The sequence below is a fragment of the Canis lupus genome, chromosome 4 (assembly GCF_011100685.1).
Source record: "Canis lupus familiaris isolate Mischka breed German Shepherd chromosome 4, alternate assembly UU_Cfam_GSD_1.0, whole genome shotgun sequence".
In the NCBI taxonomy this organism is placed as follows: domain Eukaryota; kingdom Metazoa; phylum Chordata; class Mammalia; order Carnivora; family Canidae; genus Canis; species Canis lupus.
Genome location: NC_049225.1, coordinates 25,947,953 through 25,962,357, shown reverse-complemented (window position 1 = coordinate 25,962,357; position 14,405 = coordinate 25,947,953). Strand labels below are relative to the sequence as shown.

General features: G+C 36.8%; 1 protein-coding gene across 7 annotated transcripts in view; it reads right to left on the bottom strand.

Moving 5' to 3' along the window:
- KAT6B (lysine acetyltransferase 6B) overlaps nt 1–14,405 on the bottom strand; it is a 186,380-nt gene that overhangs the window by 74,732 nt on the left and 97,243 nt on the right. The window contains exon 1 of one of the 7 annotated variants that reach the window (XM_038534429.1): nt 10,635–10,702. The exons of the other annotated variants lie outside the window; for them this stretch is intronic. Within the exon in view, the coding sequence (XP_038390357.1) occupies nt 10,635–10,643 (9 nt within the window). The 5' untranslated portion in view covers nt 10,644–10,702. Of the gene's footprint in view, nt 1–10,634; nt 10,703–14,405 lie in introns of those variants that run through there. 7 annotated transcript variants of the gene reach the window in all.

Here is a 14,405-nt window from a genome sequence, read left to right as displayed (position 1 = left end):
TTAAGTGCCTCCCTAAGGTCACACAGCTATCAAGAACAGAGGGACCCAGTCTGCTGACTGCAAGCCCTTTGCTCTTGCGCTTTTCCATGGCTGGTCCCTCATTTCCTTTGGAGCTTGATTCAGATATCACCTTATCAGAGAGGCTTATCCCCGACCATTCTCTCTGAAATTGCATTCCACTAGCACCACTCTGGATCCCCCAGGCCTTGCTTTATTTTTCTGCGTCGCATTCATCACTGCCTGACATATTCTGTATCGTTTGTCTATTTTGTTTCAGTTACTCAACTATCAAAGCTCCATTCTGAGGGCAGAGACTTTGTTCACTGCTGCAGCTCTAGCTTCAAAGCGCATATGTTGAATAAATGAACAAACTGCTTTGAGGTGAGGAAGTGGTTCCTCTGGTTCAACAGGTCCCAGAGACGACTGTTCTTTAACACATATCCTAATAACCATAATATGACGTGGAAAGCAACCATCAATGCCAAGGTGACTTCCATGGCTGTCCAATCTAAAGGCTTTTTTCTTACTCTGACCACTTATAATGAATGACCATTTGGGTATAATTGTACTTTTCTAAGTATAACCCGACAAGATAAAACCAACATTTAAATATCAGCTGGGAGGAAATCATCTCACGTGATAGTCACTATAAGTTGTATGTAAAATAGATCTGGGGATGTGCCCAGTTGCTAGTAACCTGTCAGCCAATTTACCTCTTTATTCTCTCTCAAGAAAAAATTCACGTTTAAAAAAAAAAAAAAGTAGTGATAGTCAAGGAAGATGAATACCACTGAGGGAGAATAACAAAATTATAATAAGAAGACAATCAATCTATTAAAAATAGTTTACAAATTTTGGTGGTTTATTATCACTAGTGAATTATTTCCCACAAACTTCACTACTGATTACACAGGTACAAGGGAGGTTAAAAAATGTTTTGTTTTTAGGGTAACTTTTTGACACTTCTCTAATAAAGAACTAGATTTTGTTTCTTACCACTTAACCCACTTATTCACTGATCAAGCCCACTCCTAATTAGGATATAGATCACACACACTCAGCATTTCCCTTTACGGCAATCTGCTGTAAGATGTAGTCTTTGAAAATACACTAACTCTAAAAGTAGAAACTCTCGTGATGATCTAAATTGTCCTGGCTTTGAGGAGCATTATCTTGTTCCTGTCGGCATGTGCTGTAACTGTGCTCAGTATAGCTATGTCTCTGCAGGAAGGTTTGGTGACTGGCTCACCTCGTAGCTGTAGTGGGGCCACTTCAAATCCTTCAGGGGCACAGGAGAACCTTGTTTGTGACATGTCTGTTGCCATTTTCTCTGCACTCACAGATCCTTTTGTTTTATTATAAGGCTATTTATTCGTGCAACTCTATTATGAATTTTGACCTGAACAGATGCCTAAATAATTTCTTCCAGAAGATAATTGGAGATACACTTATTATAAGACTTCTCACAGGCAACAATTTGACCATAATTTTACACTCGCCACATAGATTTTTGTTATATCACCTCCCCTGCTCATTATACTTCTCTGTGGGTAATTGGTTCTGTGAGGGAGCACCACATTATCCCCACTGGCTTTGGATTGAGTTTCTGCATTACTCTGGGCAAAAGGATTTATTATTGCTAATGTATGGAGATCTTAAATGTGACTGCTATATTTTACCTCCTTGTCACAGTGAAGAGGGTTCTCTGTATTTTAAGAGTGGCAAGTAAATTAAATCTAATAAAATAAAAATATTTAAAAGCATCCCTATACATATTTATAAATATGTCACTGCTTTTTTCATTTAAAGAATCACTTCGAAACAAAAACAATATCAATGAGCAATACTGGGAAATGCCTGCAGTCGGAGATTGATTTAGAAGTGGAAAAATAGTAAAACCTTGGCCTCAACGAAATAAGAAAGGGAGAAAAGGGAAGACTTTCTAAGAACATCAGCCCCAACAGTTATCAATTGTGTGGAGCTAATTGAAATGCTTACACTGTATCTGTACTCTAGAACTTGTTCTAATTAGGCAGGTGGGCCATTTATAAGAGTGCTGATTAAGGAAAGGGATTCTATTGGAAGGAAAGAAATCTAATCTGGCATACTGCATTTAACAATAGCATCTCATTTTTGGGGGGTGTTATTTATTTGTTTTGGTTTTTGGAGATAAAACCTACAAATTTGCAGAGGGTGGGGAAGCCAATGGAACAATTGCCTTCCCCAGCATCTTTAATTTCTTATCTGGACAGGGACTTGGCTTTTAAGATTTCATCTGAACGTCTCTCCTCCACCCCTACCATTAGAAACTGCAGATACTGCATTTATCTTCTTAAGAGGGATCAAAGTCTGATTCAACACAGCTGGAAATTCAACACATGGTTACAGGAAGTCTGCTTAGGATTTACAAACTATTCTCTTTGGCAAGCATGTCACAATATTAGCAATATAATATAAACTCTACTCTAGGTTTTGAAAAATGGAATTTTAAAATCAATTCACATTCAAGTGTCACAAATCTTTAATGTTTCTTTTTTTAAACTTTATTATTTTTTAAAAGCAGTTTTAGATTTACAGGAAAATTGAGGGGAAGGTACAAAAATTTCCCCTATCTCCCTGCCCTCACAGGCATAGTCTCCCCCATTTATCAACATACCCCCACCAGAGAGGTACCTTTGTTATAAGTGAAGAACCTATAATGACACATCAAATCACCCACGCCCATAGACTATATCAGGGTTCTCTCTTGGCATTATACATTCTGTGGGTTTGGAAAAATTTATGATGACATGTATCTACCAACATGGTATCATACAGAGTATTTTCACTGCCCTAAAATATCCGCCTATTTGGCCTCTCCCTGCCCTCTAATTCCTGGCAATCACCGATCTTTTCTACTATATCCATAGTTTTACCTTTTCCAGAATGTTATATAGCTGGAATAATAAAACTGGCTTTCTCAGTTGCCCTAAGGCATCCATTTTAATCTAGATGTGGTGCCAACTACCCCACATAGGCACAATGTGAATCGCAGCCATTCTCATTACCAATTCCACCAAGAGAAACCTGTGTTAACTGCTCAGAGACACAGGCTTTGGATTTGTTGTAATTAGATTCAAACAGGGAAGCAAAATGACAAGAAGAGACACAGGTAGATAGATATTAACAAACTAGAAAAGTCACATGTTAGTTTCTCAATGTTATCATCACCATCAGCACCACCCCTGACAATGTTCTGCATTCAGAGACTTATGCCAGTTAAGATGGTATGTACTGTTCAATAAGTTACTAATGTTTACTCAGCACCCAACTATGCCAAGGAGACTATAATTGGTACTCCAAGTGCTTGTTATCACAGAACCAACAGAAGTAGTGTAATTCCATTACCACACTTAATTCTCAATTGCCCTGTGGGCACATAAACCATCTGGTGTACAGAATTTCCACGCCCTTGACTTTTCTGCTTTTGTTTTCCTCACTTTCAGACTACCTCTGACCCTTTCAACTGTAGTAGTCATAAGCGGTAGGAAAAGAGAATTGTTTGGATAATTACTATCTGAACGTCAAGAGCTCTGATCTTGTTTTTTTTTTGGACTCTTCCCTAACCTCTTTGTGATAGAGGGTCTAGATCTAATGTCTTAGGCCAAGCACCACACGAGCATTTAGATGAACGTTACTGGTGACTCTGTGCTCTTTGGTGCTCCAGCATCCCTGCAGGCTGTGTGGGAATTGCACAAAACATAAGCCTCTCCCCCTAACAATGCAAGCTACAGCAAGGCCAGGAAGAAACACCAGATGTCACAGGCTTTCCCTCCAGGGGCAAAGATTTTTAAGCTCAATTTCCTAGAACTTTAAGTCTTACAGAAGCCTACTAAAGGATATGCAAGAGGTAAAGGAAAGCTCTTTGTCTTTGTGAAATCTTTTTTCTTTTTTGTATATTTTAAGTTAAAGCTTAGTACACTGTGAGCTCTTTGAAGGAGATCCTTGTTGTTTACCTAAATCACCATACATAATGAAGAACTATACACTGTAGATGTTTGATAAATATTTGTTGAATATATAAATTTAACATTATTTCTCATACCTGGTACTTTCTCATCATTTCATAAATTACACTTTTACTTTAGTATATAATGGTAAATGAAGAAATAATAGAACAGCATATGGTTATGGGCGGCAATAAATACTTTTTGAATGTTTGCCCATTTAGAACCTTCACATCCACCCTTATATTTTTTAAATTGTAAAATATACATAATATGTACCACTTTAACCATTTTTAACTGTAAAGTTCAGTGGCACTAAGTACATTCACATTGTTGTACAACTAAGTTAATGTGTATTTTACATATAATGAAATGGACAGCTCAAAGTTTAGAAAAAAATGCATACACTCATGTAAACACACCTCTCTCTCAAGATTTAGGACACTCCCATAACTGCAGAAGTTCTCTCCTGCCCCCTCCCAGTTAAGTCCTTCCCAAGCAGCTACTACTCTGATTTCTACCACCATAGTTTGATTTGGTCTGGAACTTCATGTAAGTGGAACCAAACACTGAATTCTTTTAGTGGGGCTTCTTTCAACTAACTTTATTGTCATATTCATCATATTGCCGCATATATCAGTAATTCATTTCATTCAGTTCTTGAATAAAACTGTTAAGAACATTCTTATAGAAGTACCTTTGTGGACATATGTTTTCATCTCTTGAGTAAATATCTTGGGGTAGAACTGCTGGGTCATAAGGTAGGAAGATGCTTAACTTTACTAAAAACCTATAACTAGATTAATCAAGAAAAGGAGAAAATTACCAAAATAAAAGGTAAGAAGGGGTATCACTACAAATCTTGAAGTCATTAAAATGATGGGAGGTGACAACAGCTTTCTGCCAATAAATGAGACAACTCAGATAAATAGGCAACTTCATTGATCGAATTAACAACACAAGAGGATGTCAGAACATCTGAATAACTCTAAATCCATTAGAGAAAATGAGTCATTTTCTCTAGGCCCAGACAGCTTTGCTGGTGAAATCTTTCAAAGATTTAAGAATACCAATCTTGCATGATCTATTTCAAAAAAAAAACAAAGAAAGAGGAAATATTTCTCAACTAATTTTATTAGGCCAGCATAAGTCTGATACCAAAATCATATATGAAAACAATACAATAAAAGAAAATTAAAAGAACAACCAGTATCCCTCATTAACATAAGCTCCTATTTGTTTTCTTCTTAAATTTTACTTAAAAAAAAATCTCAACTTTACTAAGGTATAATTGATATATAATAAAATGTACTCTTTTAAAGTTAAATACATATATTTATAGAATTGTCACAATAGAGAAACAGAATCTTGTTATCACCTCAAAATTTCCTTTAAGAGTGATTATTTGAAGGGGATTAAGAATACACTTTACTGAGCACTGAGCAATGTATAAAATTGTTGAATCACTATATTTTATACCTAAAATGAATAGAATACTGTATATTAACTATACTGGAATTGAAAACAATACAAAATGAAACGAAAATCAAAAGACAAGTTCCCTCAAACATTTCTGCAGTTCATTCCCTCTGCAGACCCAGGCAACTACTGATCTGCTTTCTGACATACATTATTTTGGCTGTTTTTAGAATTTCATGTATGAAATCATACTATATATACTTTTTTGTGACTTCTTTATACTCAGCATGTTTTTTATATTCATCCATGTTGTTGCATGTGAGTAGTTTATTCCTTTAAATGTTGCATAGTATCTCACTGAATAAATATATCTTAGTTTATCCACTCACCCGTTGATGTACATTTGCAATCTACAGTTTTGAGCTTTATGAATAAAGCTAATATGAACATTCGTGTAAAAGTCTCTTCGTATGTATGTTTTCGTTTCTCTTTGGTAAATACTTACAAGTGGAATTGCTCGGTCATAATGTTAAGTGCATGCTTAACTTTATAAAAAGTGTCAGTTCTTCCATAGTGATTGTACCATTTTACACGCCCAGGATTTGCCTTTGATATTGCCAGTCTTTTAAATTTAACCATTCTGAGCAGTGCATGGGCATGTCTTGTTGTTGCTTTTAATGTGCATATCTTTGATTGCTAATGATGTTAGATATATTTTCATGTACTGAATGGACATTCAAATATCTTCTTTTGTGCAATTTCTGTTAACTCTTCTGCCCATCACAACGGTCTACTGCAATATATTGCCAGACCCTCTACAGTGAAAAACGTGTTGTCCCAGCTAGTGAGAATGCTACAGGATGTTTTCACTTGCCACTCTCTTCAGGTACAGAGAGTTATGTCATCCAAGGACATGAGACATGCCCCTTCCTGAAGTGGCCCATGTCCAAGTGGTACAAGTCCTCATCACTGACTGATAAAGAAATATATAAAGGGAAGCTTAACTTGACCCAAATCTTTTTTTTTTTTTTAAAGATTTTATTTATTTATTCATGATAGTCACAGAGAGAGAGAGAGGCAGAGACACAGGCAGAGGGAGAAGCAGGCTCCATGCACCGGGAGCCCGACGTGGGATTCGATCCCGGGTCTCCAGGATCGCGCTCTGGGCCAAAGGCAGGCGCCAAACCGCTGCGCCACCCAGGGATCCCTTGACCCAATTCTTATCCCAATTCTGTCCAACCCTGAAGAATCAATCTAGCTGCAGAGCTACATATGAAGTCAGCCAAAGCAGATACTGAGCTGCATCACTGCTCTGCTCCTCCCTCTATAGGATGCAGCTTCGTTGCCCATCCTCCCACTACAGTGATAATACTAAGGGCATCCCTTAATAAATATTCTACATACAAAACTTTTATCTCAGAACCTGCTTGCTGAGGAACGCAACCTGTAACACCTATATTTTAAATTGGGTTGTCTTACAGAGTTGTATGAGTTCTTTAAATATGTATACTGAATACAAGTCCTATGTCTGTATGTGTATATATAATAACTAAGCATGCTAAGAATATCTTCTCTCATGCTGTGGCTTGTCTCTTCATTTTCCTAACAAATTCTTTTGAAAAACATCAGTTTTTAATTTTGGTGAGGTTCTATTTATCAATTCTAATCTTTGTGACATTATTGAGTCTTCCAATCCATGAACATTGACATTTCTCCATTGGTTTAGGTCTTCTTTAATTTCTTTCAACAATGCTTTACTGTTTATAGGTACACCTTTTGTTCATAATTGCTAAATTTATCCCTATGTTCATACTGTTCGATGCTACTGTAAATGATAATTCACATTTCTGAATGTTTGTTGCTACTATACAGAAATACGACGGGCTTTTGTATATTAACCTTATAGAATTGCTTTGGTCCACTCTACTTTTAGTAGCTTTCTTAAAGATTCCTTAATATCTTCTAAAGTATAAGTAATCATAATCTGTAAATAGAGTCAGGTTTAGCTCTTTCTCCCAATCTGTATGCTTTTCATTTCTTTATCCTACCATATTGCATTGGCTAGGAACTCAGTACAATGCTGAATAGAAAGATAAAAGGGGGCATATTTGTCTTACTCCTGACTTTAGGAAGGAACTGGTTGGTCTTTTACCATTTCTAATGGTGTTACCTATGTTGTTTTTATTTTAAAAGATGCTTTGTATCAGACTGATGAAATTCCTTCTAGTCCTAGTTTGCTGAGAGGTTGTTTTTTGATTTTTTACTATGATTTTTTTTTACCATGAATGGATTTTAAGTTTTGTTGATTACTTTTCCTAAATCTATTGAGATGATCAAATGTCTTCATTTTAGAGTATTAAGCCAACCTTGCCTGTCTGGATAAATCCCATTCTGGATAAACTTCATAGTATATTATGCTTTTTATATCTTTCTGGTTGATTTGCCAATACTTCCTGAAAGATTTTGGTGTTTATGTCATGAATAATATTGTTTCATAGTTTCCCTTTTGTGCAGTCTTTGGTTAGTTTTGGTATCAAAGTAATCCTGGTCTCATAAAAGGAATTGAGATGTGTTTCCTCCTACCTTCTGAAGGAATTTATCTAACACCTGCATTGGTAAATGATTGACATACTTCACCATTTACATTTGTTGTCTGAGCCTGGAAGATTCTTTGTAGCCAAGTTTTAAGTTATGAACTCAATTTCTTTTAATAAATATAGAGCTATTCAGATTTTTCTGTGTGTGTGTGTGTGCGCGCGCGTGCATGCGTGCACACTGTGGTGATCTGAGCATTCAAGGAATTTCCCTGTTTCATCTAAGTTGCCGAATTTATTGGCATAAAATTGCTCATAATATTGCATTATTCTTTTTACATCGTCAGTGATGTCCCCTGTCCCATTCTGGTATTGTTAATTTGCGCTTTCCCCCTTTTTTGGATCAATCAAGCTAGAGATTTTAAAAAGAACCAGCTTTTAATCTTCCCTACTTTCAATGTTCTTTATTTGCAGAAAATGTTGATTCCAATGCAAAAACCTTATTTGTTATCATCACTGTCACTTTCATCATTATCCTAATACAACAGAGAGAGCCATATGGCTATTCAGAATGACATTTTCTTTGCCTTGGATATAGAGTAGTCATTCATCCTACTCTGGTGCCAATTCTACATCACTCCTAGGAGGCTTTGGGAGGGGAGAGGGTAACACTTAGTGTTTTAATATAAGAGGAATCCTACTAAGAACTCATCTCTAGATAGTGGTTCTTAATCAGGAGGAAACATCAGAATCACCTATGTAGCTTTTGAAATACACACACACACACACACACACACACACAAGTCATACTCCCAGATTTTGATTCAACAGGTCTGGGGTTGACATTGGCATTTTAATTTTTTTAAAAACTTCAAGAAGATTCCAGTGGTATCCAACTTAAGAATCAGAACTGGGGATCCCTGGGTGGCTCAGTGGTTTGGCACCTCCCTTTGGCTCTGGGCATGATCCTGGAGTCCCGGGATCGAGTCCCACATCGGGCTCCTTGCATGGAATCTGCTTCTCCCTCAGCCTGTGTTGTGTCTCTGCTTCTCTCTCTCTCTCTCTCATGAATAAATAAATAAAATCTTTAAAAAAAAAAAAAAAGAATCAGAGCTGAGTGATTAGGGCATCTAGGAGTGCATGCTCAGGAGAGTCTAAGGTGTGGGAAAGTACAGAGCAATGCAGCCACTGATATTCACTGCCTACTCTTAACAAATGTAGGTCTAAGGGCCCCAAAGACATAAGAGAGTTCTTGAACAAGCTTTTAAAGGTAAGAGAAAAAATACTTAAATGTTAAAAGACATAAGCTGGGCTTAAGGGGCACCTGGCTGGCTCAGGAGGTGGAGCGTACAACTCTAAATCTTGGGGTTGTGAGATTGAGAAACATATGAGGGGTGGGGCTTACTTTAAAAAAATGTTTTAAATCTCTTCAATGCAAGGTTATTTTGTTGGTTTTAAAATTACATATGGAGCATCTGAGTGGCTCAGCTGATTTGAGTATCCGACTCTTGGTTTTTGGCTCTGGTCATGATTTTGGGGTTATGGGATCAAGGCTCACATTGGGCTCCACACTCAGCATGGAGTCTGCTTGAGAGATTCTCTGCCTTTCCCTCACCTTCTGCCTCTCCCTTGACTTGGGATCACTCACTTGCTCTCTATCTCAAATAAGTAAAATCTTAAAAATAAACTTTAAAAATTGTGTATATATAATATATAATATAATTATAAATTTATTAAAAATAAAGTACAAAGATACACAGAATGGGAAAGTAGTCTCCCAGCTATGTCTAACCCTTGGACATCCAAATCCCCTTTCTAAACTTCCTTTGATAGGCTTGACACATACAAATATATAACATCTTTATTTTTTTTAATTTATTTTATTTTATTTTTTTTATATAACATCTTTAAAAAAAGGGTTACACTATTTTCATTCTACCAGATAGAGGTTATTGCCACCCTTTTGCTTCTACCAGAACGTACATATGAGGATTTGCATGTGCAAAAAACCCGGTAGGATAAATTCCTAGACATGAGATTGCGGAGTCACAGAACATGGGTACTTTTAACTGCATGAGGTTGTACCACTACATAGTGCTAACATTTAATCTTTTTTTTTCCTTGTCAAGTTTAGCTTAAATTTGTTTTTCAAATCATTTTAGAAAAAAGTAGATTCAAAGGTCATACTTTGAGTAAAAAGAGTATTATCCTTACCACCTAGTATATGATAATACAAAGCTGTGCCTTCACAATCATGCATAATTTGTGATTCATAATCAGCGTTCTTGGATATCCTCAGAACTTTTATTTTGGAAGAAACAAAGAGGCACCGGCCAAACAACAGAACAGTAAATGAAATGCTACTCTCCCATCCAATGATTTTGTAGGATCAGTATGTAAAAGACATCATCTTAATACCAAATAATCAATTAAAGTATGATTTAAGAGTACTGTCCTGTGTGTGTATGTAAGAAAATAAGGTGTATATAACAATTGTTGATACTGCAAGTAAAAAGGAAACTCTCCAAAGCAAGTTTGATAGATACCAGCCCGTAAAATTTCAGTGTTCTTTTTCATATTCAGTATCATGACAAAGAACAATCTGAAATCAGTGAGCACAGACCCATCTAGGGAATTATATTAGTATTGTCAAGCATGGTTCTTCTCTCCCTCCTTTCTCCCTCTTTCCAATTACCTGCCACATGTCTGTTGGAAGGCACAGGCCACGTGATACTGCTGGTAGTCCACTGTTGGTAGTGATATCTAAATTATTCAAATGGTTTTGAGGATAGTTTGGGGGTGGGGGGGAGGCAAGGGTGACAGGAAAATATGTAGATTAGTGCTTCTCAAACCTTAATATGCAAACAAAACACCTAGAGAGCCTGTGAAAATGCAGATTCTGATTCAGCAGTTCTGGGGAGGGCCAATGATTCCACATTTCTAACAAGCTCTCTGGTGATACTGATACCACCGATCTGTGGTCCACACCTTCAAGTAATAAGAATAGATACCTTTAAACAGTAACCCCCAAATTACTTATATACCACTTTGGGATAGGATTTTCCATTTCAATATGAGGATTCACCAAGGAGCAAACCCCTGGTATTAATGCCCTGAAGGAGAAGCTATTATCATAGTGACAGTAGTAGCTGGTAAGTTGTAGTTAATAATAGTAGCAGTAGTAGCAACAGTCATTGGCAGCAGTGAAGAGTACTCACCATGAACAGATACTCGGGTAAGCACTTAATCATTTAAATGTCAGAAGGTAAGTACTATTGTTTCCACATTACAGATGAGGAAGACGAAGAAGTTAATTTTCCCAAGACAATTATGCTCCAAGACCACTGCAGAACCCTCGTCTCTGATTATCAAGTCTGCCATCACTGTGTAGTAATGAATGTCATCATTTCTCAACTTGACACAAGGGAGGGGACAATTGTTTAAATGCCTTGTTTTCTAGTTCCTGTAAAGTCTGGCTTAGATAAATAAATAGATCATTGTAACTGATCACTCTGGGTTAAGGTCGGGAAGAATTTTAAACTATTATTTGACACTACAGATAATATACCCCTGGATAATCAAGACTGGCTGTGTGTTCAGAGGTCACAGAGATGATCATGTTGTTGTTTTTTAATCTCTCGGATCTATTGGTTAACTATAGTGTGACAGAGGGAAAGAGCTTGCTTTTGAAGTTATCTGAAGACTAACTTTGGCTACAATATGAATTCCAGCATATTTGGCTTCGAATCTACATTTTACGCTTTTCAGAGATCAAGCTAAACATACAGTTCTCAGTCAAAAAGCCCTGTAGTGTAACCTGATCTGAACGGGGGCGCATTAACTCAATGCCAAATAAAAAGCATGATCGCCTTATTCCACACAAATACCATTCTCGGATAGGCCAATTAATCATGAATATAACTTTTCAGACATTACATAATTTCACATAGACTTGCTTCTAGTGCCTGCCAAAGAAAACAGCAATTTGTATCACTAGGAATAAATCTACATTTGAAAAGAAATAAAAGTTACAAACATGAAATAGCTCTGGTCACCTCTTTCATGCCATGCTCCTTCATAATTTCTCTAATACTTTTATTTTATAAAACACGCAATAATAAAATGTAAAATGATATAAGCTGTGAAATCACATAAATAAAGTAAAATAAGGAGATCCAAGTAATTTTTATACCAACAAGAGTAGCAACCTCTCAGGTATGGGTAATCTCACTAAAATACACACACACACACACACACACACACACACATATATATATATATGCACACTTTTTTTATTATGACTTTATTAGTCATATGCACACTTCATACTTCTTGGTCCTTCAGTATTACCCAGACAACACTGGTATATTAAATCATTTATTGTTATTTTTAGAAGATTCCATTTTCCCACCTAAAATTATCTCTGTTTTCTAAATAAGTGTTTCACTGATACATTCCATGGTAAATCAGGAATAAGAGATTAATTTAAAAGCAATCCACCAACATCTACAGCCAATATTTTAAAATATAAAGAATCAATATAAGCTGGTAAGTATTCTACTTAGAAAATATACCCATCAGGGTGGCTCTGTTAGTAAAGCTTCCAACTCTTGATTTCGGATCAGGTCTTAGAGCTGCTTAAGAGTCTCTGTCCCTCTCCCTCTGCCTCTGCCCCTCCCCCCACCCACGTGCATGTGCTCTCTCACTCTAAAAAAAATAAAAATAATAAAAATTTAGAAGGAAATAAAGAAAGATAGACATAGCTATCAGCCCAGGATTGCCTTCAGCATGTTCATAAAATTCCTTAACAGAATATTTACAGGCAACAAAACTGGGAAAACAAAAGCAATTAATTATCCCCACGCCAAATACAAGCTGTACTGAAGATATATCTGGCTCTAAAGGGACGCATAAAAAGATGCACATTTATCTGAACAGTCCTGACAAGTCATTTTTAAAAAAGGTGTTGTCCTTCACACTATCTTTTTTTTTTTAAGTAATTTCTCTATCATTTACTTAAATTTGGGGACTACTGGCTGCTTTTGAAACTTTCCCAAGAAAAATCTGTCACCTAATCATGATCACTCCAAAGCATACACGTGCCCATACATATATATGGGACTCTGGTGCTAAAAGCAAAGGCCAGCCTACCAATGCCAGATATTTAGTAGATGTGCACAAAGAACTGGGACAGTGCTTCCTAAACCCTTGCCTCAGCTAGGATTTTGTTAACTATTTTGTGTTTTGAGTTTACAATGTATTTTTTCATTTCTTAAAAAAAGTTATATCACTCTGAAAGTTTTCCCAAACTATGTGACTATGATTGTGTAGATGTGTATGCACACATGTGTATAAATGTGTGTGTATAAAATATGACATTATGCCCTTCACTCTCTCCCCCCAGTTAATAAGTAATAATAATAACAGCTAATATTTATTGCCTACTTCTTTGCACCAGTACTGTGGGAAGTGCTTAAATTATTTCAACAACTTCAGGTAGGTGTTATTATTTTCCCAATCTTATTAAGGAGGAAACTGTGGCACAGAAAGCTCCAATAATGGGCCCAAAGGAGCACAGCTGCAAGTGGCAGAGCTCAGATTCCAAGTCAGGCAGTTGACCTTAGAACCTGCTTTGTTCACCCCCGTATGAGTCTCTAAATTAGGAACAGTAACCAGAACAGGGATGGGATATACTGTTATTACACATAAGTCAAGGGCAAGGGTCATTTTGGAAGTGGGAAGCAGAGGTGAGTTTATAATGGGGGTGGATATTAGAGGAAGAAGCTATGGGAGGTCTATTATTGTGAGAGAAGATGAAGAGGAGACCATCAGCAATTCTCCGCTTAATTCAAACCGACTTTTACAGAAGATGGGATTTCAGGAGTTATTTAGAACAGAAGAAAAAAGAACAAGAGAGTCTAAGAAAATGACAGTGCTTGGGAGATGGCTCAAAAGACTAATGTAATGAGTTCACAAGCAAGGTGAGAGAGAGAATAAAAAAGCTGGGGACCTAAGTAGCAGATGAGAGTAATGAGATAATCCAGAGCCTGCTGGTGACTGGCTTTGATGCATGGGGCGAACAGCTAGAGTAGATGCAAAAGGAAATGAGAAACCACTGTAAAGATTTAAGGACTGGGTAGGCATGGTCAGGAAGTCCTCACAGCAGGAGTAACCGCCCATTCTAGGAACTTGGAAGAGAAGGCAAGGAGAGGAGATGGACTCGTCTAGAAGCTACTGAATTTAGTGGATTCCATGATGATTTCATAAAGACTGCTGTTATTCTGGACACGTCTGTATGTTGAGGGGAAAAAGTCAGCCAGAAATTGCTCAAAATTCAATAAATCTTCAGAAAATATTGCCAAGGCAGAAAACTTCCTAATGCCTTTGCCAGTACAGCTAATTGCTTAGCAGTTACTGGCCATGATCATTACAGAAATTGTAGACAGTTTAAAAGTCTTACACCATG